General features: G+C 39.4%; 2 protein-coding genes across 2 annotated transcripts; one reads left to right on the forward strand and one right to left on the reverse strand.

Moving 5' to 3' along the window:
• The first annotated feature begins 2,586 nt into the window (after positions 1 to 2,586).
• On the forward strand, positions 2,587 to 15,210 carry prmt9 (protein arginine methyltransferase 9). The gene is made up of 13 exons (XM_069689273.1): positions 2,587 to 2,896; positions 3,796 to 3,995; positions 4,080 to 4,228; positions 4,320 to 4,556; positions 4,738 to 4,905; positions 5,062 to 5,164; positions 5,461 to 5,570; positions 5,729 to 5,921; positions 7,268 to 7,451; positions 9,472 to 10,153; positions 10,245 to 10,398; positions 13,645 to 13,767; positions 14,384 to 15,210. The coding sequence occupies exons 2-13, from the start codon at positions 3,798 to 3,800 to the stop codon at positions 14,618 to 14,620; spliced, it is 2,538 nt and encodes an 845-aa protein (XP_069545374.1). The 5' UTR covers positions 2,587 to 2,896; positions 3,796 to 3,797; the 3' UTR covers positions 14,621 to 15,210.
• tmem184c (transmembrane protein 184C) lies at positions 15,095 to 22,261 on the reverse strand. The gene is made up of 10 exons (XM_069689275.1): positions 21,880 to 22,261; positions 20,348 to 20,478; positions 20,233 to 20,269; positions 19,803 to 20,008; positions 18,581 to 18,655; positions 18,398 to 18,491; positions 18,141 to 18,253; positions 17,919 to 18,018; positions 17,612 to 17,783; positions 15,095 to 17,502 (listed from the first exon to the last, which is right to left on the reverse strand). The coding sequence occupies exons 1-10, from the start codon at positions 21,994 to 21,996 to the stop codon at positions 17,198 to 17,200; spliced, it is 1,350 nt and encodes a 449-aa protein (XP_069545376.1). The 5' UTR covers positions 21,997 to 22,261; the 3' UTR covers positions 15,095 to 17,197.
• Between the last annotated feature and the right edge of the window lie 3,287 nt (positions 22,262 to 25,548).

Genomic DNA, 25,548 nt, shown 5'->3' on the forward strand with positions numbered 1-25,548 from the left:
TTTGTTTGTTGTTGTTGTTGTTTTTCAACGACGGCAAACTGACTTCCCCCCCCCACACCCCCAAAAAGAAAAAAGAAAAACGCACTTTACTTTTGTGACTCAAACAACTCAAACACACGTGCCGGCCGACCGAGCGCTCTTTTCGCCGCAGGTTTCAAGTTCAAACATGGCTAACGTCAAGTAGCAGCCGGCTAACGGCTGTTAGCATGGTAACTTCTTGACACAGGCGCGTGGGTGTTGCCCTCCTCCCTCCTCCTCCTCCTCCTCCTCTTCTTCCTCCTCCTCCTCCCCAACGGTTGTCAAATCAACGAGCAACGGCTATCAGGTGTAACGGTTGTCGTATTCATCGGGAGTTGTCAACAACAACAACAACAACCAAAGTAAAGTCACAGCAGCGGTGTCCAGCTGGTGTTCCCTCCGCCCTGCCTCTGTCTTCTCCTCCACGGAGCGAAGTGACAGATCGACAAACTCTGCTGACATCTGCGTGCTTGTAGCGAACTTCTGCCGAAGAGTTGTCCTCCCGCGAGATGATTCGGTCACGTCTGTCTTCGCTTCGCTTCGCTTGGCCGCCGCGGACTGTCGGTGGTCGTTGATTTCGTTTCGTAACAAGTCGAAGATATTAAACAGACAGTGGAAGTTCCGAGTTTTTGATTTCCTAAAAGTAATAATAACAACTCACTTATAAAATGGTTGCATTACTGTTTAAAGTAACAATCGAAGTAAAACATAGCTGCGCAGGCCTAAATGCAAAGAAGTTGGCTATTGAAAGACAAGTGAAGCCGTACGAGAGACAAGTAAAAGCGCGTGGCACGCCTAAAAAGTGGGGTTAGATTATTGTATGGCTCAATATTGGGTTTTTTTTTTATAATGATGTACTAATGTGGAAGTGGTATTTCACCAATGTAGTGGATGGATGTCCTAATAATTATAATTGTCCAACAGCAATGCGTTGTATTTTAATTTATATTTTATAAACTATATCAATTTTGATTTATGTACAACTTTCAGACGGATATTGTGCAGTGAAAGGCCCAATATTTCACTCTTAAATGTGGTAACGTAGAAATATAGAGTGGCAAAAAAAAATTAAGAAATACTCAAGATGAGTAGCCCGCCTAAAAATAGTACTTAAGTACAGCAATTGAGAATATGTGCGTAGTTTGTTTCCACCACTTCAAGAATTGTGTTTTCTTTTGGACATAATATTTTTATTTTCATCTTGACAGAATTAAGACAACATCTGCGGTTAGTAAACAAACCTATAGGTGATATTTTCTACAGACAATACTTCTTTTTTTTTTTACTAGAATAAAGTTTTACAAAAAAGTAAAAACCGTCAGAAAACATAAACCATGAAAAGGCAACATCAACACCAATTCTTACAACATGTAACCCCAGTTTGTGTCTTCTATTATTATTATCATGTGATAATACATCAGGAGGCACCTTCATTAAAGGTCATGATCTTCCTCTTTTGGGAAGTGAGGTGACTTATTAAACTGATCAGACTGAGAAAGATTGAGTTGAACTTGAGGCTCTGCTGGATGTTTCTGTGAGGAGGCAGCTGAGTAACCTCTCAACAGCGTAGACGGTGCCTCTCAAATCACGCCTGCCTCCCTGGCAGGAGCAACCCGAACAAAAGACTCATTGCACCTGCAGGTGCAGGACTGAACGTCACGTGGAAACTCCTCTCAGGCACCACAGCTGAACATTTGTGTCTTTAAGATCAGTTAAGAAGGGAACAAGTCAAAACCAGTTAAGTAGGTATGTAAGGCCGATGAGATAGCCTGGGTGTTTGGGGTGCACGCTGCATACCTGTGACTTCCACGGTTGAACTCCAAGGGACCGTTGCTGCATAAAACACGACTCTTTTCTCCCACTATTTCCTGTTTAGATCGACAGTGCTAAATAAAGGCAATATGTCAAAAAAGAAAAGTCATCTTAAAAGAAAAAAACTCCTGAGGTGGTAGTATTGTATCTCAGACCATATAGGCCCACCAGAGTACAGCCAGAAAGGAGTAAAGTAAAGCCTGTAGGTCAATACACCCAGTATTTCAGTACAAGGCCAAATATGAAGAACTCCAGAAAGTAGCTTCACAAAATCATTCAAATGAAATAAGATAGATCTGCTAATTATATTACGTGCTGCACTGCATTGCACCCCCGGGGTTAGTTCATCTCATTTATGGACATAGGTTAAGACATCAGTCAAATCCTGTACATGGGTGCAGAACAATTACATATTACGGCGGTTTTTTTTTTTTTTTTAGTATAAAAAAGAGGGCCACGTTAAAGATTTCGTGGCTGTGAATTCTCTTGGTTTGTGTACTCTTTGACTTGTGCCTCACTATAATAGACCGTTGATCCGCCTGCTATCGGTTCCACCTGAGGTTAAATCTGAGGCGGCGACATTTATTGTGGCGTATTTTGTAAATAAATACGAAAAGTATTATTCACTGTGTTTCTTGCAAGTGACGGTGTCCTGTTCGTAATTTCAACTAAACGAAACGGTTTAACAAACTGCGCCCGCGGAACCTTTCCCAGTTAGTTACACGTTTCCTTCCCGAGCTGCCGAGTCTGCGGACATGTCTCCTTCTGAACGGTAGAGGTCCGATTCACAGCAGAACAAAAACCAATATTTCTATTTTATTTAGCTGGCTGTGATGCAACGTGATTAGTAAGAGACTGGTCCGGTTTTTTGACATGCGGCTGAACTCCTGCAGCGACCGTGAGCAAATGTTTCATCATGTCCGCTAAGGGAGAAGGATTGTGCACAACAACCATGCTAACGAACGTGTTGGACGGAAGCGTGATGTTTACCTGTTTACTAAATTAAGACGACCACTTCAGACATCGTCTCCGTGTAACTTCACCCTGTGATCCAAAGCAACACACAGTAAGTAAAGCAGTCAGTGATGCGTGTTGAGGAGCATCTCCTTTTGAAATATCCCGATCTGTCATTTAACCCATGTTGATCATACAGTGATAGTTATCTTTATTTTGCAAAAGTTATTGCATGTCTACGTCCAAGGAAACATACATTATATAAATATTAGGGATGACAAAATTAACAAATAAATAAATTATGATTTAGTAAATCCAACTATAAAAATAGACATAACTTTATAATATTGATGTATTATTACGATATACTTCTAATATAGTACTACTTACTACTTATAATAGATGATACAACTTTATAATAGTGAGTAAGTAAAGTTTGACCTGATATTACACAATTTTATAAACAACTCTCGCTTACCATGAACGTTTTCATTTCAGTTCTAGAGCTGCAGTGATTTGTCAGTTAAGACAATTAATAGTCAGCTGTTTCTATAATTGCTGAATCATTCTGATTTTTTTTTTTTTTTTTTTCAAATGAAAAAATACCAGAGTTCTCTGATTCTGTCTTTTTAAATGGGAATATTTTCCGGTTCCTTCAGTCCTCCATGACAATAAACAGAATATCTCTTGCTTGTGGACGAAACAGGACCGTTTAGCCTGCGCTTCGGAAAACAATGGTCAATATTTTTCACCATTTTCTGACATTTTAAAGACCAAACAGCTAATTGGTTAATCAGTAATGAAAATAATCGACGTGCAAGTCCATGATGAAAATAATTGGTATTTGCAGTCCTATTTGATACACAGAATAGTCTGTGTATGGTGCATCGTCATTACTCTGAGCTGCATTTCTTGTATAAAAGGTGCTATACAAATAAAGTTTATTATTATTATTATGACTACTATTACTATTTCTTAATGACCCGCCACTCTGTGCCTTTCTTTTTGAAGGGATGCCTAATGCCAGTGCAAGGCCGAAGCATAACAGGAGGACCCGCAGGCGACGCAGAGCGGACCCTGCCAGGAACGAGCTGGTCTCCAACTCCCTAGAAAGCGCCCAGCAGTGCCTGTTCAACCAGGACTATGGAACGGCGTTTGTGCACTACCTTCTCGTCCTCAACCTTGCGCCGATGTTTAAGGAATTTGCAAAGGTAACGACGTTGCTTTACTTTAGTGTGGTAGTCTGATTTGACTGCTGCAGGAGCCAAAGAGATTCACTGACTTGTCTCTTTCAGGATTCCTTCAGGTTTACTCTCTTTAAATGGGCGGAGGAGCTGGACTCTGTGGGTCGCATTCAGGACCTCTTTGATTGTTACGAACAAGCGCTGGAACTTTTCCCTGCTGACGAGGTCATCTTAAACAGCATGGGCGAACACCTGTTCAGGTACTCTGCTCTACATAAATGTCGTCATAGTGTAGGTACATGTGTTTTATCCTGTTATTGACTGCACTGGGTTTCTCATTTAATCATCCAGAATGGGATTTAGAGATGAAGCAGCAGGTCATTTCCACAAAGCCTTGAAGCTGAGGCCAGACTACCCAGAAGCCAGAGAGAACTTCTACCGTGTGGCCAACTGGCTGGTGGAGCGCTGGCACTTCCTGATGCTCAATGACCACAGGAGGAACCAGAAGTACCAGCAAGCCATTCAGAAGGCTGTTCAGGGCGGCTGCAGCACTGTACTTGACATAGGTACTGGCACTGGAATCCTCGGGTAAGATATTTTCCACTAGATTTTTTTTTTTTTTTTTTAACTTTTTAAAGTTATGCTGCACATGTTTTTTGTGAGTTAGAGAATTTCCTCCTCTAACGTGAGTTTCACAGTTCGCACCAAATTTATTATTGGGGCTACAAGAGGGTGTTCGTTTTCTGATATCCTGTTTCTCTCTGTTAAGTATGTGTGCTAAGAAGGCAGGGGCTGCAGAGGTGTACGCATGTGAGCTATCCAAGACGATGTATGAGCTGGCCTGTGAGGTGGTGACTGCTAATGGCATGGATGGCAGCATCAAGATCCTCCACATGAAGTCTTTGGACATGGAGGTGCCAAAGGACATCCCGCAAAGGTACAATTTATACCTTAAATCCTCTGTATTCACCCTCCAGGTGTTGGTCAACATTTCTGTCAGTCTTAGTGTGTACTGTGTTTATTGTTCTTAGTTTTAAGACGCATTTTCAAATGATATTTTTCCACAAAAAAAATGTCTTTGCTCCGTGCTTAGGGTATCACTGGTGGTGACAGAGACTGTAGATGCAGGGCTGTTTGGAGAGGGCATCATAGAGAGTCTCATTCATGCCTGGCACCACCTCCTGCTGCCTCCACAGGTAACTTCAATTATTGAAGGTGCAATATGTAGAAACTACGTCTTGATATTTCTTATATAGTCTCTGGAATTATTTGAATGTTTTATACCAAAAATCGTACATATTGCACCGTTGAACAGCTGACATAACGCACATCTCATTGGTACGCCGGGGTCATGAGACAGTACGAGTAGCACATTCAGTAAGTCACAAATAGCATACTCTGACTTTATATAGAAATGCATCCAGCTAACTTGTATGCGATGTGTGTCAGTGATTTTAAGGAGGCTTAATATTGTTTTGTTTTTTTCCTATAGAGGGGTGAGAATGAATTCGGGGAACAGTCTACCACAGGACGGGTCATCCCCGCCAGAGCCACTGTGTTTGGGATGGCTGTCGAGTGCCTTGAGATCCGCCGGCATCACAGGTAGGCCCTGTATCTGTGAAAAGACATCTTCGTTGCATTTATTTCTTTTCTTTGTGATTGTTCTGATTCAAACAGCATATCTGTGCCTCAGTCGTCTTGAAGCAGCAGTACGAGGTGTGTGGATCCACCAGCTGATCGTTGTGTGTTTTTTGGTGCAGGCTGTGTGTGACAGAAGTGGGCGGTCTATCCATGGCTGCAGCCGGGGAGCTCCAAAGTCCAGTGAGCTGCAGCTCGGAGCCAGATGACTCCATGGAGCCGTACACCACGGAGCGACTCAGCAGACTGCCGGGAGGATACAAATCTCTCACAGAGCCATTCACAGCCCTCCACATAGATTTCAACAATGTGCAGGTGAGCAAACACATGATAAACTCCGCGTGTGCTGCATTCAGAAATCCATTCAGAAATGATGACCATTTTACACACAGACTCAAATTCATGCACCATTCTAACATGCTTCAAATGATATATTTGAACACATGACGGCAGCATCATGTTGATGTGCTCTGGCTTTTTGACTTTTACATGTTCCTTGTGTCTAATTTGTTGCACAAAGCTGTGAGACTGATTTTAATAAGCTGCGTTTTTGTTGCCTTTAGTGAAAGCAGAATAATTTAACAACGACCAAAATAATTTACCTGACTTTATTGCCATCAGTCCTATGAAACTAACATTGGCTCACTCACTGGCTTCAATATGGCCACTCATTTATTTAACTATCGGCCCGCAGTGATTGTTCCCTGTTATGTTCCCAGTGCACACATGGCCGTTTGGAGAGGCGGCGTTTACCAGCCGCACATATTACCTGCAGAAGAATTTGTTGATATGCATCACTAAAGAATATTTGTCTGTACACATGCATACTGCATGTGTGTACTCGGAAGAGGCCCTCAAATGTTGAATCATTGACACAAACTCACTCTGGCGGATATGATGTGACACTTTGAGTTATACTGAAATTCGGCTGTGAGTTTCTCAAATTTGTGTCTCAATCCCAAGAATTCAATAGTTAGAAGGATTTAAAAATGATGGAAAGTTATAAAATGTTGCATTTTGTTCTTTGGTGTTTGGAGGGTGTTCCTGAATTTTGCCTCTCATAAGATTGAGATATGATGTAATATTCAAATTTGATCTTCATCATAACCTCAGGCTTCAAAAGACTTTTCATTAACAATATCATCAGATTTATACGTTTTTTTTGTATTGAGTATTGTTGTTCTGTTAATATTTGTGCCACAAAAGATAAATGTATTTATTATAAGGTGGAATTGAACTTGCTGAGACAATGCTTGCTGTAATAGACTGCTCTTTGCCAGGAGGGACAGATTTAATATCAAATTGGCGTCACTTGGCTTCATGAAAACCACCTGGCAGGTTTAGAAGTTCACTGTAATTTATAAAAGCACAGTATGCATACATATAGTGTTACAAATCTCCGAATCTTATTGATTCAACAATGAAGTCATATTTGAAAAGCTCCCAGTAACGTCTATCAAATTCTTCAACCTCTCAGAGTCTGTAACATTCACACGGCTCCTGCTTTAACTGTCGTGTGTGTGTGTGTGTGTGTGTGTGTGTGTGTGTGTGTGTGTGTGTGTGTGTGCGTGCGTGCGTGCGTGCGTGCGTGCGTGCGTGCGCGTGTGTGTGTGTGTGTGCGTGTGTGTGTGTGCGTGCGTGCGTGTGTGTGTGACCTGTAGGAGCTGGAGGGCCTGAGCTCCAGGAAGGTTCAGGAGATCCGGCTGCCGGTCATTCGGGGGGGGGAGCTGGATGCCCTTGCGGTGTGGTTCCAGCTCCACCTGGACGAGGAGAGCAGTCTGTCTACTGGACCGCAGGAGGACACCTGCTGGGAACAAGCCATCTACCCGGTCCACAGCACCAAGGGTGAGACACTAAAAAGACATGCAGGGGACAACATGTTCATTGATTACTGGAGGGTTTACTGTGTATCCACCAGCGGTGACATTTTTCTGTTTTCATCACTAGTTGTTTCAAATAGTTATGAATCGAGCATTTTCATAAGATTAAGTTTCACTACTTTTATTCTCCAACCTATCATGTATTTCTGTGTTATATCAGATAAGGGCGGTGTGTGTTATACCGTACAGGGTTCCTACTGCTCACTGTTTGAATTTATTAAAGTTTTAAATAATACCCGGAGAATGTCAGGAAATATTTTAGCTGATAATTACTATTATTATTTTACTATTTTCTGATAATGAATCACTGTAATTGACAATATCATAAAGATTTGGCTCCTGAAAATCCGAAAAAAAAAAAAAGATTGCAATACATTTACAGACATTTTAAAACCTATACTCGTGAGACCCATCAAATAAATATATTGTCTCAAGTGACTGTAGTTTTATGAGCTGTAAGGCTTGTTATTAAAGCTGCTATGGCAAAGTTTAAAAAAGTACTTTAACTGTAAAGACCTTCAAAAAGTTCAAATTGCTTCCTGAGCATTACCTTGAGTTTGCCCGGCCGCTGTGAAGTTAATAGCTGCTGACATGAGGTGACATGTTCCAGTTGGCATCGCAGCACATCATCTTTCAGACGAGGCTCAACAGCATCTCACTGCACTGCTAATTGGCGAAGGCAGCCTCAAGGGAGCCGCCACCTCTCCCGGTGATCACCAACATCCGCTCTCCCGACCGCCGTGACGTGTGCCCCGCTATCGCCTGTGACACTCTTTAGTGTTCATGAAATTCTTATAGGCAATAAATATGCATTTTCCCCAAACGCCTGTGACGAGCAGCGCGCTGACATGAAGACATGAACAGATGTTATTCCTGTAGGAATCCTCTCGCTGCCTGGTCGCCTGAATCTTATTGCTCGCTTGGATTTGCTTTCCTTTCCTCTCCCCTTTGCTTCATACTTTATCTAATGTCTCTGCATTTCTGCCATCATGTAAAAATGTTCTCAGAGGTGCCTCTTCCATGCCACTTTAAAATCACAAACTCATAAGTATGACATCATGAAAAACAACATTTTTACCTGTTTTTTAATGTTTATCTTTTGTGTCTGCACACCATGTTTAAATAATCCCATTAGTTCTAGCCACAGAGCTGTAGTGTTGAGTTCCATAGGAAATGTCTTAATACTGTTGCCAATATATAACCTCAAATGTCTTACTCATACTCATGCAAACACAATCCTTTGTTCAGTGATAAGAAATGATTGGAAATTTGAACGTTTCTTTTTTTTTAAATGGAAGCAGTCATACACTAACAAAAACTTTTGCAATGAAAATGATCAAATTTAAACATATTTTAGGGCGTTTTCATATCAAACCAAGGTTCATGTTCTTTTGCATTGTTTACATTTGTTCCAATTTTGGTTTCACCCTACAAATTTGCCAGTGCACCAAAAGCAAATCATGTCGTCATCACCGACATAGACTCCCTTTATTTGAAATTGATCAGTATGTAGCAGATTACAATCAATTATTTTTTTGTCTCTTCTCCACATGTGCCACAGCAGCTTATTTTCACTTATCTTCTGGTTCTTTTTTCATCTTTTAATGTTTGATGGTTGATAATAGTCTGACTCAACTTCCTGTAATTGGTCAGAAAGCCGAAACATTACAGAAAGTGTTTTCAAACTGCAAACAAACTGTACTGTGGTTGAGTTTGGTCTAGATTGAGACCACCAGAGAAAATCCAGAGAATCTCTTGGTACTTTATTTTAGTCAGGAGAAATAAGTCTGTTTTTATTTAAATCAGGCACTAAATATATTGTCTATTTTTATCCATGTAATAACAGATACATAAAACTGCAATTCTTGACAGGTTTAAAACTTGGTAATATGAACCTTAATTGGTACCAAAAATGTATTAAGTTTCAATTCCATTGTTGTAGGACAATCAAACTAAGTCAGAGGTTTCCTTTGTTGTTTCCTCAGGTTTTGTCTTGAAGCCACGAGACGAGCTGGTTGTTGAAGTCTCCTGCCGGGACGCCTACCTGAGACTCTGCAGCGTTGCTGTGCTGAGAGATGGGCATAAAATCCATCTCGACAAGCGTGTGGATTCAATCTACCCTGAGAACCCCACGTCAAACCCGGAGGCAGAGCTGTGCAGCGCATTAGCATGTCTTCAGACTGACCAAACTAAAGACCTCTGCATGCTGGAGTGTTCAGAGATGGCGCTTCTGAACAATCACGATTACCATCAGAGTTTTTGCAGCGCGCTGGCCAAACTCATCTCCCAGCTGAAGGGTAGAAAACGAGAGCAAGGATGTGTTTTTCAGTCTGACCCCACCGTCCCCTCACAGTGCAGCAGCCTGCTCTACGTGCTGGATGTGTCAGAGGGCTTCTCCCTGCTCTCGCTCATCGCCGCCAGCCAAGGTCATGTGAAAGCCTACAGCTCCGTGGAAAAGAGCAAGCAACAGGAAGTGCTCAATAGACTGGCTCACTCCAGCGGTATCTCCGAGCAGCATCTAGAGTTCTGGCTCAACCACATAGAGGATGAGCAAGGGATGCTGCAGAGGCCGTCCAGGGAGGATCTGTGGAGTGCCATCATCCTGGACTGTGTGGAAACCTGCGGTCTGATAAGACAGAAGCTGATGGAGAAAGCGTCTCTGGCCAGGTGAGGCAGAGGCAAACGATCAAGCTTTGTATGTTTCATTATCATATTAGATATTTTGATTTTTCAATTGTATTTCTCTTGTTTATACAAGATGTCTGCTGGAGGAAGGAGGACGTATTTTCCCAGAAAGGATTGTGGTGTATGGTAAGCTGGTGGAGTCTGACACTTTGCTGCTGGAAAGTGCCGTCCAGGGTCAGGAGCCGACGCTGGGGTTCAACATCGCTCCTTTCATCAACCAGTTCACTGTAAGTAAACCTGCAAAACCTACCTTGTGTCGAAGTTACCTTGTATATGGTGTTTACATTGGTGTTGCATGTAAAGGCCTTTAATCTTGTAACTAATCAGTCCTGCTGGGATTTCATGGATTTCATATGTAGCTGTTGCAATCAAAAATGCTTGATTTAAAAAAAAAAAAAAAAAATTTTTTATCAACGTTTCTCGAAAATTGCAATCCAATTTGCAAAGTTTTAACTGAGTTGTTTTGGGAAAATTGTGGGGATTGGCAAAAATTTTAAGTTTAGGGAAAATAAATATTTTTCTTACCCAATAAATAATTATATTTAATCACTTTTTACTATAATAAGCACAGAAACTGCTGAAAATAATGAATATCTAACCTTTTTTTTTCTTAACTTTAAAAACCTCGGGCTAAAAGTTACAGAAAAATGATTGCGTCATAAAAGTGACGTAGCTTTACAAAAGTTTTATATGCTTTTTAAATCATATTGATTCAACACATTCCGAATGTACAAAAATAAAGTGTGTTCTCTTACAACTGGAAGGGTGGATCAATCCTGTGTAAATGTAGTGACGTAGCGCTCATGATAAAACCACATTTCCCATAAACCCTCTCTCTTCCTGTTTTGCTAAACAAAATTTTACCATCAACCACCATGTGGTTTGATTTGATGATGAGGAGAGGTTGAAGATCCTGTCTGACTGTAAATTTGTTAATTAGATTAGATTAGATTAGATTAGATTAGATTAGATTAGATTAGATTAGATTAGATTAGACTTTATTAATCCCACAGTGGGGAAATTTTGTCGTCACAGCAGCATATACACAGTATGAACAGATAAATGTTGACACAGCAAGTTTTGTTTGGAAAGACTTACTTTACACTTTGGTAGAGTTTCTAGAGAACATTTGTTTCAGAGAAATTGCAGAAATATATCACAGTTTGGTTGAATTTGCGTTTATTATTGCGATGTCAGGATCATGATTTCACAGAGACTGACTGATAGTCACTGCAGGGTTTGCGGAGAGAATGTTACATTTTGAGGATGAAATGACAGTTGAACAGCCAAGTCTTCTTCATCTGTGAAACATGACATTTAAAATTACAGACCGTGCTCAGTACAGGCAGATGTATTTGGTAGTTCCTGAAAATATAGAGTAAAACATGATGACTGAATGTTTTGTCACTTTTCATAAAGACTTCTATGGCACACAGGCTAATCACCAGCAGCATTTCACTCAGTGACTGATTAAAAAAAAAAAAGAAGCATATGATCAAAATTAAACTATAGCTTGAAGAAGTTTGCAGCATCATTTTTATGGTGAACGGACATTTACTGTTTTATTTATTGAAGGTGCACTGGGGTAAAATCTGCGCTCGGCTAATTAATAAAAAGAATCAAATTAATCTGTCAGTGTTGAGTTTGGCTTCTGAACTGCCAGGTGGTGAGTGAGTGAAGCCATATTGTCATGGCATAGCTTATCTGTAGTTTATCTCAGATATGTTGGTTTTCATTGCGTATGACAGTAGAAATAACAACAGATGTGTGCATAAAAACCATTAAGATAATTAAGAGATGATTAAGATAACAGAGTATGTCATCATTACATAATTGGTCCACATGGGAGGACTGAAATGTAGTTTTTACAGGCTCTTGGTTGCAGATATTTTTATGACCAAATTCATGTGATCCTAAAAACAAATATGGGATAACGTATTGCTCTGGTATACACGCTATATACACTACACTCCATATGCTGTTTCATTTATGTTCATGCAGACTTAAATGTCTTGAAGTGGATGCGTCAACATTTTGAATTCACCATATATTAGAAGACAATTTTAACAATCTTTTCACTGCAGTAAGTAGAGTTTTTGACAACTGAATGACATTGATGTACTTCTGTTATTATGTACTATAATTATTTCAATTATAAAATGTTTTCCCACAATAAATAATGATTTGAAAATACATCCAGAATGATTCACAGGGTATCACAATGTTATTGTCAAGCTGAAACTTCTTCAGTCTTCAAAACACAAGTTGCGAAATCTTGCTTTTGTACATCTCTCAGGCCGCTCCACTCTCTTATTCTGCCTCATGTTCCTGATGCAACAGTCAATATTGACAGTTTTCACATACAGTATGCTGTGTTTGTGCGCTTGCGTCAGTCACATTCAAAGATGATACATTAGGTTTTGTTAAATAAGACTGACATATAGTGCAATACCATAAAAAAAAAATTAAAAAAAATCTGAGATTAGATTTAACTAGCTGAAAATAATGTTTTCTACCATGTATGGGTCTTTGTTGGAATACTAACATCCAGGAGTGTTTTCTGTACTCCTCTTTGATGTGTGCTTTCCAGCTGCATTAAAGAAGCTGCGAAAATCCCTTTGAATTATTTTTCTTTATTTGGTCTGGAAATTATCTTTTTTTTTTTTTCTTTTTTTTCCCACCATCATGTTTGTGCTCTAATTTCGCGAGCCTCCCGTGGGACGGTCGTTTGTTTTAACAGATGCCGTCTTTGAAGCCCTCAGTGGAGGGCACTTCCTGGCACAACTGTCACACAAGACACAACACACAGCTTGGCCCAAAGACATTCCTACCTGAATCCATCAGTACACATTACATCAAGCACATCAAACAGCGGGCTCTGAGGTCTACACAACTGTGACAGGGAGGAGGAAAGATTCTTTTGTTCTGCGGTAAAGGAAACTGTGACACTTTCTGTGCCAACACTTTGGTTTCTCTGAGTGCCGCCCTGCAGCCATGGCCTGTTTGAGGCTGAGGTGGAAAATTTGTGTCTCAACATTAATCTGTGATTGAATAAAAACCTGCTGATATTCTGCCGATTTAAAAACGAATTTGGTGAAGTAATAGTTTGTGAAAATAAATCAGCATCAACTGTGAGTCAGCTTCTACTTTACGATTAAAATACTGCAGTGTTCCTCTTTTCTTTATTTTTTTTTTTTTTTTTTTTTTTTTTGTCAGAAATGTATTCTGTTATTATCAGACCCAAATTCCCAGCGGGAATATAAGGGTCTGGCGACGCTCTCCGTTGGGGATTGTTTCCAGTCGTTGCATCCTAATGTGCATAAATCTCAAGTTAATTTTGAAACTATTGTAGCAGCCTTTAACCAGTCAGCAATGATATGACATGTTTCCTCGACAATATTGATAATGTCAACATTAAGTTTCTTCTTTTGTGTTTCGCCTTCAACACTGTTTTTATATATTATGTCTTTCAGGTACCGGTCCATGTGTTTCTGGACTTTTCCACACTGGAGTGCAGACATCTCAGTGAGTCTGTGGAGCTCTTTGTTCTGGACCTCATGGAAACCAATGCAAACTACACTCACCGAGAAGTCAAGGTAACACATCCATCGGCCCCTTTAGGGATCCCAGCATGACTGGAATAAATATAATTAAAATGTCGCCTGTTCAGTACTTTGGTAGTAGAACAGTACTGACCTGAAAACTTGAATTTATACACTGACTGACAGTCAAAGGTAAATCCCAGAGTCGTCTACTGCTCCATGAACATAGTGCACCAAAATAACAAGCAATGAGTCAGACCTACGAACACCGCAACCATCTCTTCCGTACAAACTTCTAACCTTACTTTACTTCTAACTTCTTTTTTTTTTTCAGTCGTGGATGAATTCACGTCCAAAACTGCACTTATTTGAATATTCAGAACTAAAACTTGATGTGTTGAACTTTCTATTGCAGTACATGAACATATTTTTGTGATTCTAACATTCATCCATTGATTTAACGTGAGGTTCGACGTCAATTTAATCCCCGGGATCCAAGCCATTACCCAGACCGCATGAATATTAGAAAGAAAAGGATGAAGATAACTTGTTGTTAACAGTAAAATGAAAAAGCAAACTGAAGCAAATCATGACATGGGATGACTGGGTTATGTTTTGTTAAGAGCTGGCTGTGGTTATGTATCATGAATCCCAGACTCCTATTTTACAGGTCCAGGCCACGACCGCAGGCAGAATCACTGCGATTCCCTTCTGGTATCACATCCACCTGGACTCGGAGATCAGTGTCAGCACGCTCAGCCACAACTCGCACTGGAAGCAGGCGGCTGTTGTTCTGCAGCAGCCCCTGGAGGTGCGAGCTGGGGACTGGGTCCGCCTCGCCGTGAAGCTTCACAAAAGCACCATCTCCATTTCGGCCCATTTAGAAAACACTCCCGGGATGCAGTAATAACCTGTTACCTTCTAGCTAGTTTTATTTTTATACACATGAAGTCAAATTTAGAATATTGTCACATATTCAGTGGGGAAATGTATTAAATACTATACATTCCCTTTCTGGTATCATTTTATTCATTTACGGATTTTCCTTCTCTTGTGTCATTTGTTATGTAGTCTTCACATTTCCAGATTTTTTTCAGACACATGAAGAGACATTTAGTCGTAGCCTGCATGATTTGTAAGTACCAGAGGGATGCGTATTCATCACAAGTCTTTGTGATATACTTTCACAACAGTGTTTTCATTTGTACATTGTGCTATAAACTCATCGGACGTGTATAATTTGTACTTATGAATATCATATTTGTAAGTATAAAATATAAATATTATTGTCCCTTGATTATGGATACAGTTGTTTGTAAAGATGTTTGTCAGAATCAATAAAAACCAGTACACCAATAAATGAATGCAAGAAAAAAAGAAATGATTGTTAATCTGATTTATTGAAAAGACTGTCAGAGATGGAGTTAAATTAAAATGTGGAACATTTACATCAGATCTGATGTAATACTCAGCGATTTAATAAAAAAAAAATTAAAAGAGATCATGTAAGGCAGTGCAACATGCTCGAGCTGGACATAATGCTGTTCATCTGATGCACATACGTTACTTCCTGACCCAAACTGTACATTAATCATGTCAATATCCCTGCACAGATCCATGTAAATCACAACGACAAAATGAAAATCATTGAGTAACAGAAAAGGCTTTATGTGCAATCGCTGCAACGTTATTCCATCTTAAAGGCTACAATGGATGGAAAACAGCTCCACAAATAAAACTGATCCTGCAATATAAATGATTAACTGATGTATTGGATAGACCAGATCCACAGCACATAGAACAAGGCATCTTAGAAGACTAGTGAATCAATTTCTATTACACACTGTTGAGTAAGCTATATGCAGTAAAGCATTGATAGGAACTTAGTAGAATGTGCTGATTGTACCGTTTCAGACTGAAATGTTATTTTAATACTTGGACTGACGTTAGAGTAACTACTCAAACCCTTGAGAAATACACAATATTGATAACGTAGTGATGTGACACTGTCAGATATAAGGCTGGCAATGTATCGGTGTTATAACAATATTGTGCTATGAGACTTGATACTGTTTTAGATTATGGATATTTCAATATGACATCTTTTCCTCCTTTTTCAAGGCTGTATTACAGTAAAGTGTATTTACTGTCATTTTCTGAACTCACCAGACTGTTTTAGCTGTTCTATTATTTGCCTTTACCCACTTGGTCATTATGCATATTTTCTTCAATTTATCCAAAATTTCACTGTGTACATTTTTTGTGAAAGCACTAATCCAACAGAGTATTAGGGGAATTAAATTAAATTTCAAGATGAAAGTCAAACTTTTCAGAATAATCAAACTTGCTTTGAGCAAATTATTCTACAAGATGCAGTGCATAGATGAACTCGTTTAATTGTATAACAATCCGTTTTAGTAACCAGAAAATAAGCACATAATTGTGCTAAAAATTGGGTCTGTTCAGAAGGAGAAACCAGACGAATTTGGAGGAAATGGGCGCTTTAATGCAGATCGAAATAGCTGGAAATTGATAGATGCAAGGTTGTCAATGGTTACAACTGCACGCAATACGATATGTTGTATCACAAGACACAAGAAGACAATTGATTAAGTTGTTGGATCCTGAAGGTGTGGGGGCTTAGGCCAGCACTGCAACAAAGGTTCAAGTGAGCTTTCTTTGCTTCACAACATTTTGACTTTATTCTTGAAATGTAATTTAATCTTTAATCTCAACATTTCAACTTTATTCTCGACATTTCGACTTTATTGTCGAGATGCAAACTAAGAAAAAAAAAATCGTCCTTCTTAAAATACACATCTGCTAACTAGGACCAAAAAAAGATACTCAACATCTAATGTGCTTTTTGTATTGTAGATTTTCATTCATGATTTCTCATTTCAAATTGATGTCATCAAAATCCCTATAAAGTGAGATACAGCGTGAAGAAAATGTTTGAATTTTAAAAGTTGCATATTTATCTCTCATTTGTCACATTTGAGATCATGACATAACTGACACATAAAATTGTGTAATAACTTCCTACTTGGAAAACATACACGTGCGTGTTTTACTCAGACCTCAGCAGGAGTCATGTCCCCTCTCATCTCAACAAACACACAGACTGGGTCCTTTGAAAAAAATATGCTCTTGGGGATGGAAGTGTCTTTTCCCAGTTAACAGATTCTAGCACAACCTACTTAGCCACATAACTCTCCAGCGCAACATAAAACAGCATAAAAATGCATGTTATCTATAAGTCTTTTAGTGCCATAACTTCAATGAACATTCTTGGAGCTGTCACTGGCAGAGAGGTCCATTTGGTTTTACATTTGTTGGTACACCTCTACTATTACTTGGTTGATGTGCCCTTTTAAATAAGTTTCCTGTTTTGTTTGCATCAGTAATGTCTGGAGGAACGTGGCCAGGCTGTTACTGGCCCAACCACATCTAGTAAGAGTCTGTGTGTGACACCAGTCTTAAGCTAGGTGATCACAATGAGATCTGCCTGCTCTTTGGTTCGGCTGGTCCTGTCTTCTTCCTGGGTGTCTTCAGGTCTGGCCTCGTACCCTTCATCCCACAGGGCAGACCCGAGCCCAGCGGGTGCTGACAAAGAGTGCGGAGTGAGGGTTCTGCCCAGGCCCTCATACTGACCTTGAGGAGACACTGGGTTGGATGCTGCTTCGGCGATGACATCTTGAGATCCTGAGGACAGCAGGCCGGATCGCTCACCGTCATTTTCCGCCTCTCTGAAGTAGGATTTCCTTGGACGACCCATAACTGTTCTCCCTGCCGACGTGGACAAAAAAAATTACTCTTTTTAATGTTGGAGAACATCAGAGACACTTGCTTACAGAATAAACCTGTGTAAGAACACTAGCAGCCGGGAAGCGCTTACCAACATTACGGACTTGTTCAGAAATGTCTGCTCTGACGTCAGAGATGTCCCACATTGCCATGAAAGAGTCAAAGCAGGAGCCCTCCTCAGCCTCCTGGATGTAAGGTTTGTAGGTGAAGCTGAAGTGATGGGCGATAGCTGCGAGAAACATCTCCACACATATGATGAAATCCTGAAGGAAACAGGACAGTTTAGTTGGTTTGGTAAACTCATAAGAAGTTAAACAGATAGGAGGCCACATAGAACATACAAACTCAAGAGCATGAAGTTACTCTCACATTTTTGAAATGGGTACACTTTCTGTTACCTGTAAACCAGTAGCTACAGCCTCCACACTTTGCCAGTCCCACGTGCGTTTCTCTGAGATGATGCCCACTTTCACCAGCAGAGCAATGAGCACAGCTTGCCTGAGAAAGTTTACACAAAAAAAAAAATAATCATTTCACCAGGATATACAGTTGATCTACGCAAGTTAAAACAGTGTAAAGTAAAGTACGTTTTCAAAAACTGAGCTCACACCGAGATTTACCAGAAAGAGACAAACACCACCATTTTGACACACAGGAATTTGCCCACTGGTTTGATCGGACTCAGTTCCTCTCTCAGAGCCCGGTAGAACAGCACCAGGCAGTACATGGCAAACTAGACGAAGAGAGGACACAGAGAGGAAATCCCATTCAATGCAGGCTACTTATAACAACTTCAAATCCATCTCTTAACATGCTCCCAGGACCTCATTCGTGATGCAGTTTAAAAAAAATTTTTTTTAAAAAGTAGCAGACTCACCAGCTGTGACATATTGTTGAAGATGACCAGGTAAGTCCAGGCATTTGTTGAACTGAAGTTGCCCTCATCATAAACTCCACACAGCTGACAGATTCTAGGGGGAAAAGAAACATGTGCAGCAGACATCAAAACAAATAGCGAACAAAATCAATAACGTGTGCATGAACAGCAGAGCTCACTTACAAAGCAATCACTGTTGTGACGGGTCTCACGACCGTGTACTGCAACACCCCCAGTTTGCATCTCAACAGTAAAACCCTGCAGAGGAATTTCAAGATGTGAATTAGAAGCAAAGAACTATTTTAATGATAAAATCCAATCTGCTGAATTAAAGATCAAACCCAACAATGAACGGTCATAAGAAACATGGTGAGTGGACCTCTGATACAAGTTTAATGACCTTATTTAACACTGGACTGCTCAGGTTTCCACAACGACTACTCAATTTTGGTCTATTATATCTGTATGGAGAATGCAACAATACAGTCAAAGGGTTCAAAGTTTGAACAGAACGACAGTATAAAAGTAAGACCTGGTAGATGAGGCGGATGCTACTGGCTTTCAGACAAATGTAACTGATCCTTAAATCTGGACTAAATTAACAGCACGCAGGAATGTTTACCAATAACAGAAGTGGCCTGACTGAGGCTAATTTGGAGCCAGTGACTCTTATTGAGTTGTTTGCTTGTAGAAAAGAAACTTCAGCAGTTTAATACACTAAGACAAACTAAAACAAACTGTGAGTACAAGAAACAAACTTCTCACTTTTTTTTTAACTTCAGAATTACAAACACCTCTGAAATGAAATAATATCTAAAGGAATACTGTTGTGGTACTTCAGTTATGAAAGAAACTCATCCATGTTATTAGACAATTATATATCTAATTGTGGGCAATTTAATGGGGAAATATAAATGTTTTTATAATCGATTAATCGTTCCGAGTCCCCTTTTTCATAAAAGAATGCTAAAATTCTTTAATTCCAGTTCCTTAAATTAAAATATTTTCTGGTTCCTTTAGTCCTCCATGATAAGAAACTGAATGTCTTGTTGTATACGGTTGGTCGAAACAAAAATAGACATTTTAGATTTCAACTTGGGATCCCTTTCTGACATTTTTGGGACACAACAAATCGATTAATTAACAATAATTGATGAATCCATAATGAAAATATTTGCCATTTGTTGCCCTAATAAAGGTTGAAGCCAGTAAGGGTGACATGTTTGGGTCAATGGAGAGCATTGATTGCGTAATATTGCTTTTAAATCACATTTTTGACTTGTGTTAAATGAAGCCGAACATTGGAATAGTAATTTAACCTGAAACTATTGATTATCACAGGGGACCCGCATGGATTTTACACGAGCCCTTTTGTAAAAGTAGTGTTATTCTGAAGGGAACTCACTCTCCCATCGGCCACGGCGGGCAGCAGCAGAGAGGTGGCAGGTGTTTCTGCTGCTCCTGGACCTCCAGCATCATCACCAGACTGGGGTACTGATTTTCCAGGTAGTTAAGCAAGAAGGTCATGAAGTTGTAGATGACGTACGCCTCGTAGCACTCTCTGCATGTGTCCACATAGATTGCTATACCGGGGTATTTCAGCGCAATCCACTGGAAAATAAAAAGGGAGGGATTACAGGTAAAGAAGAAAGGATATATAGCTTTCAAATGGCGCACTGCTTTAGAGAAAATACTCTCTCAAACTTACTGTTTGAGGTAATGTCTCAAAGGAAAAGTGACATATAGCAAAGATCATTTATAAAATGCCTGTGGTTCAGTGCATGGTATATATACTGTGTTGAATAAGAGCTTCGGTTAAATAATACACAACTCACACTGTCCAAGCTGTAGATTGGGACCATCCATAATATCCTAGAAACAAAAAACACAAGTCTTTAAAACCTGTCCAAGACTGTTATTTGTGGTTGATGTGATCGTTGACATCTTTACCTGATGATAGGTTTCTGAAGCTCCGGCTGAGTGTAGTGCACCAGATGCTGGAGGATGCCCCATAATGATATGGGTATGGTCATGAAGACAAATATCCCAGCAATGAACCATGCTTTGTTATGTGTGCCAACCTGCCATTAAATGAAAAGAAACAGTCAACACAATTGACTTTAAAGTAATTTATGGATTTAACATGTAATACAAAGTTAGTGGCAAAAGCAGAGTTCAGCTCCTGAAACTCCAGCAATGCAACTTTTCTAAAAAAAATACTGTATTTCAGGTCTGGATGTGGGGGAAAGTCCAAAAGTGTTATTAGCTAAATTTACTCAAAGTATCAAAAGTAAATAAAGTGTAATGTGTGTTCTGTTCATAATGCAGTCTTTAATTTTATTGGAAAACCTAAAACATGAAAAGGCTGTCGTGGCAGTTAATGTAATTCTTATTGTTTTTAAATGAATTCAACATGTTTAGAGGTAGTTTTTGTAATGTAGATATGAGTATCAAGACCAGACAGACTAAAGCAGATTGCTGCACTACAGTCATGAAGACGTTGATGTTTGTTAAAAAAAAACAGTCTGAAATATTGATAGCGCTCTGGCAGATTTTCTGACTTTTTAAAAAGTAGGATAAGACTTCAAAGTCTCCATGACAGACTAAAAGGACTTTATAAAGACTACGTCTCTGCAGTGAGTAATGCATCATATATGAATCTATAACTATAATCACGAGAGATGGGGAAAGGTCAATAAAGCAGTATCATATTTTGCTGAGCAATATTGTATCGATACAAACACGACAACTTAATTAAATATTACATTTGTCTGGAGCATTTAAGATTTACTACAGGTTTTTGTGATAGTGTTTGTCGGCCTGTCTGTTGACCAAAATTTTATTTTATTGTACTAAACAAATATTAACAAAGTTTTTAATTCAATTCAAGTGATTGTTATGTATAGTGTAAAATTACCATGGAACATGGTCCCGATACACTTTACAAACAGAATTTACAATATTCAGACTATGACGTATTGTGCAGTTGGGAAAAAAAAAAAGGTCATAAATCACAATATGTGTTATCACAACACTCCGCATATCACAAAATCACAATAAAATTGTCAATTAGGTATTGTGTTAATATCATGTTGTTGACTTACGTACTGTGATGACATTGTATCGTGATAATACTGTCCTGTAACTTACATATTGCGATATTATAATGACATTATTATAACATTGTATCGGGAATTATGTACCGCAATAGTATAGTTTTGTGATAACAGTGTATCACGACGTAGGTACCGTGATACTACAGTAACATGATCATATTATATCGAGACTTAAGTGTTGTGATAATATCGTATAGTGACTTAAGTACGGAGATGATTTAGTACCGTGGGGTCTCTGGTGAGCCCCACCCTTTGTATGCAGTAACACCTGTCCAAAAAAAATAATAAAAAAATGTAACATGACTAAAGTACAGTACAAGTACCACATCATGGTACTTAAGTAGGCCTACAGTACGAGCTACTGACCCCTGACTTCTGCAGCTCCCAGACGCACAGCGGCAGGACGACCAGGAGCAACGAAATATACAAGACGACGACCAGAGGCCGAATCCATCTCCTCCAGTTGCCGAAGGAACAAGGCATCTTCTCATGAGGACTCAGCGGGGCTTTAAAACCGGCCGCTGATCCGCTGACAAAACAATGTGAACTGGTCTGACCAACCCGGCTGACGCTGTTTACCGAGAGTTTCGCATCGTTTCAGTGAGCGGCTCACTGCCACCTAACACAACCCTTCACTGGTGCACATGCACGTTAGCTCCCTCACTTGTTTTCCGCTTCATTCATGAATGAAGTCAGAATGAATGAATATATGACTTGATTGTAGGAAAAAATAAATAAATGTTAAAAAAAAAAAGAAAAGAAAAAGGAAACTGCTAACGTTAGCTCGTCAGCTGATTCATATTGTAAACAAACAGTGCTGGTCATCCATGCTGCTTCAATCGTCGAAACTCTATGGACAACAAATGAATACAACTTAACACTTAGACATCAATCGACTCCTTAGATAAACTCCTATGATAGTCTTTACAGCCGGTGAGCGTTTGGAGGTAAAAGTTTCCAAAGAAGTAATTGTTGTTGAGCCTGTATTTCCGGGTATTTTTTTTTTTTCGCTTCATCTATAGTCCCGCCTACAAACTCAAATCCGATTGGTCATCTCGAAGTGACTAGTCAATCAACAGAACAGCCTTGAAGGTAGTTTGGTTGCACCGCATTCTTTTTCACCCCCATGATCTGTGCTTTCGCCACCAGATGGCAATGTGAATTAACATTTACTGAGATACCAAATTTAAAACGCCGTAGCCCGGACTGGCTCAAACTGTTAATAGGTCACATTTAGGACATCCAGACCTTGAGTGGATAAGTCTTTGTTTGACCTGTTTATATAATTGTTGGATTATTAGTTTCATAAAAAATACCAAATGATTTTATTCCCATCTCCCAATCAACGGTCCCAGTATAGATACCATGTAGAACAGGAATGAGCTGTGAAAAATGTCATTCTTCTGATCATTTTTGACACCTAGTTGAGGCTGCACTGAAATATCTGTAGTAAAAATGATGTACAAACTTGATGGGTTTTTTGTGTGTCTATTTTTAAAAAGATTCCTGTCCGTATTCACACAGAGACCTGTCTATTAGCTCTTGTACATTTTAGTTGTATTAGTTTAAATGGATACTTTTGGGGGCAATATTTTTAGGCTGAAACTGTGTTTGTATATTGTGCCAGTATTCACTATCAATAATGCTTTTTTTTTTTTTTTTTGGTCTATTTGACGCTCTCAACTTCTAAACTAACTAAGCAGATTTTTTTTTTTGGTCAAAATGTCCTTTTATGTAATCTTGTATGGGATCCAACACACGGTATCTTATGTTTATTTATTCATGAGCGGTAGATGAACCCAAACCTTGTATAGATTAAAATGTATGCTGAATGCAGAAGTCAAAATAACCATCAAACACCTAAATAACTGTGAACCATCTTTGAAAGGCTGTTTATTTCAATATGCACTCATTTTTCCAGTTTCTACATAAAAAAATGTATTGACTCTAAATGTTAACTATAAAGGACCATTAGAAGCTTCTTTTTTACCTTTTCCTCCTGTGTATGTGCAGACACTTGAGTGTATTTGTGTATGTGTGTGTTTGTCTGTAAAATAAAGGGAGGCAGAACTTTCCTTTCTGTTGCACCACGTCTCCACTGCCCCACAGTCACAGAAATCACTGGTTGTTGCAGGACAGATTGTTCATGAATTTTGAATTGATCCTTTTGGCTTTTATGAATTAGAAATAGTCTTTGCCACAAGTCGTGCAAGCGAGTGCCATGATGGATAGCTTGGAGGGATTTCCATGCAAAGTGGCATACAGGGTACAGCCATGTAAGGGCAGGGTAGATAAACATATGTTGTGTTTGATCAGACCCAAAAACATATTTTAGCATAAAGGATGTGGCGTCCATCACGTCTTACTGAACCATTGCCATAACTGTAGGGTTTAGTAAGTCGTACCGTATGTACCTTGTAGGACATAAACGGGATAAACAGAATGGATAGGTCTGTGGAATAATAGTATTCAATGCAGAACAAAGGAGGAGACATACTGTCGGATTCCTGAGATATAATGCATCAGCCAAAGTGCACCTCCTTTGTCAAAGGAATACACAAGACTGCAATTGTTCAACAATGACTTATTTATCTTAATATGTCTGCCATAGGCCTTTGTGTCAGGAAATGTTCAGTCTCACAGAGGGTGTTCACTTCAGTTCATCACTTATGTTGTTGTTCAGGAGCAGCAGCACAAGTGGGATGGAGTCAAAAGAGCTCTTTAAAGTTACACAGCTTCTATAGTGGTTGTATAAAAACAAAAGTTGCAGCTTTATATTGCTGTGAGTCCCATTTAAGGATACATCTGGTGATATTATATATTCATATTATGTGTTTTTTTTTTTTTTTTTTATCAACAAATCCCATCAAAAACACAAAAAAGAAAAATCAACTGTGCGTGTTAATGCATTGTTTTTGCATCCAAAACCTGATATGGTCATCTTTTTCTGCACAGGAACTACCTTTGTTGTCTAAAGACTGTTAAAAACATATTCCCACATTACCATGAACAAGTTTGCTTTTAGTCAGTATATACTTTCCTGCTGCCGTATATTTTCCATGTTTACATTCAACAAGGTTCCCACCGAATTCCAGCGATGAAGCCACTCTCACTTCTCACACTCTCTGATTTCTCTCTTTTACTTTCCAAAAAAATGTGAATATGTTCCAATGTTCCATCCTAAGATTTTTGCTCTTTGTTTATTCACTGATTCATGTTGTGTTTTAGCAACCTCAGCTCACAGTAATTCAGAGTTTCTACAGGATTACTGGAACCTGAATGTGACATGATTTGATAGGAAGAATATGAAACCGTTTCATAAAGTTTATGACCTGGCAGAGATTTATCGCCAACCGGCTGAAACAAATAACAGACTTGACATGACGACCGATAAAGACATGCCTGCTACAATGGTCTGTTGTTCTTGAGTTTTTTTCATCTTCGTATGTGGCTCTGGTAATTGTCTCTTTATTACAGTGATAGAGAGTGTAATCCTAATGACATATTTGGTCACAACAAATGAGACACTGGATGGTGTCACAAACCCATTCTTAATGCAACAAGTGCTTTAACTAATGCATTTACACCAAAAAGGTTGTTACTTTAAGGAAGCAGTTGTTGATATGCATTTGTGTTGCGACTTGCATTAACACTTTTCAGTTTTTAGCAGCTTCTTGTTGTTTATGACCATGATGACATTGTTCAAATGTGTAGCATATCCAGTCCTGTCACATCAAAGCTTAGATAGGACTAAAACTCAACAATGTAACGGCCAAACACTGCTTTCCTCCATCCTTTTTTGGCAACGGAGATGAGAAGTGAATTATATGTATCAAATTCCCACCGTCCACGCCGTTCACATCCTCTCTGCTGACATTCGCAACCCTTAGGGCTCAGTTGCCAAGCAGGTCACAGTGTGCTTTAAATCACTCCCAGACGCCTCTTTCTCAGATGCAGATGAAAAACAGAAGGGGGCCCCTCGACGTCTCAGAGAAACCAGTATGACAGCAAAATAAACCTCCTCGTTTCTTACAC

This window comes from Brachyistius frenatus, unplaced genomic scaffold, assembly GCF_029030835.1.
Source record: "Brachyistius frenatus isolate BFR_SWC_R1_liver_20210118 unplaced genomic scaffold, ASM2903083v1 Contig_7, whole genome shotgun sequence".
NCBI classification, from domain to species: domain Eukaryota; kingdom Metazoa; phylum Chordata; class Actinopteri; family Embiotocidae; genus Brachyistius; species Brachyistius frenatus.

Bases quoted from the DNA above. Each gene is read 5' to 3' on its own strand.
- tmem184c (XM_069689275.1), bottom strand. From the start codon at position 21,996: ATGCCTTGTTCCTTCGGCAACTGGAGGAGATGGATTCGGCCTCTGGTC. The intron at 20,009-20,232 runs GTGAGTTGTGTA...TTTATTTTCCAG, and splicing joins CAATCTACAGCTTGGACAGT to TGGATTGCGCTGAAATACCC. The intron at 18,656-19,802 runs GTGAGTTCCCTT...ATTCCTCTGCAG, and splicing joins CCGCCGTGGCCGATGGGAGA to GGTTTTACTGTTGAGATGCA.
- prmt9 (XM_069689273.1), top strand. From the start codon at position 3,798: ATGCCTAATGCCAGTGCAAGGCCGAAGCATAACAGGAGGACCCGCAGG. The intron at 3,996-4,079 runs GTAACGACGTTG...TGTCTCTTTCAG, and splicing joins TGTTTAAGGAATTTGCAAAG to GATTCCTTCAGGTTTACTCT. The intron at 10,154-10,244 runs GTGAGGCAGAGG...TGTTTATACAAG, and splicing joins GAGAAAGCGTCTCTGGCCAG to ATGTCTGCTGGAGGAAGGAG.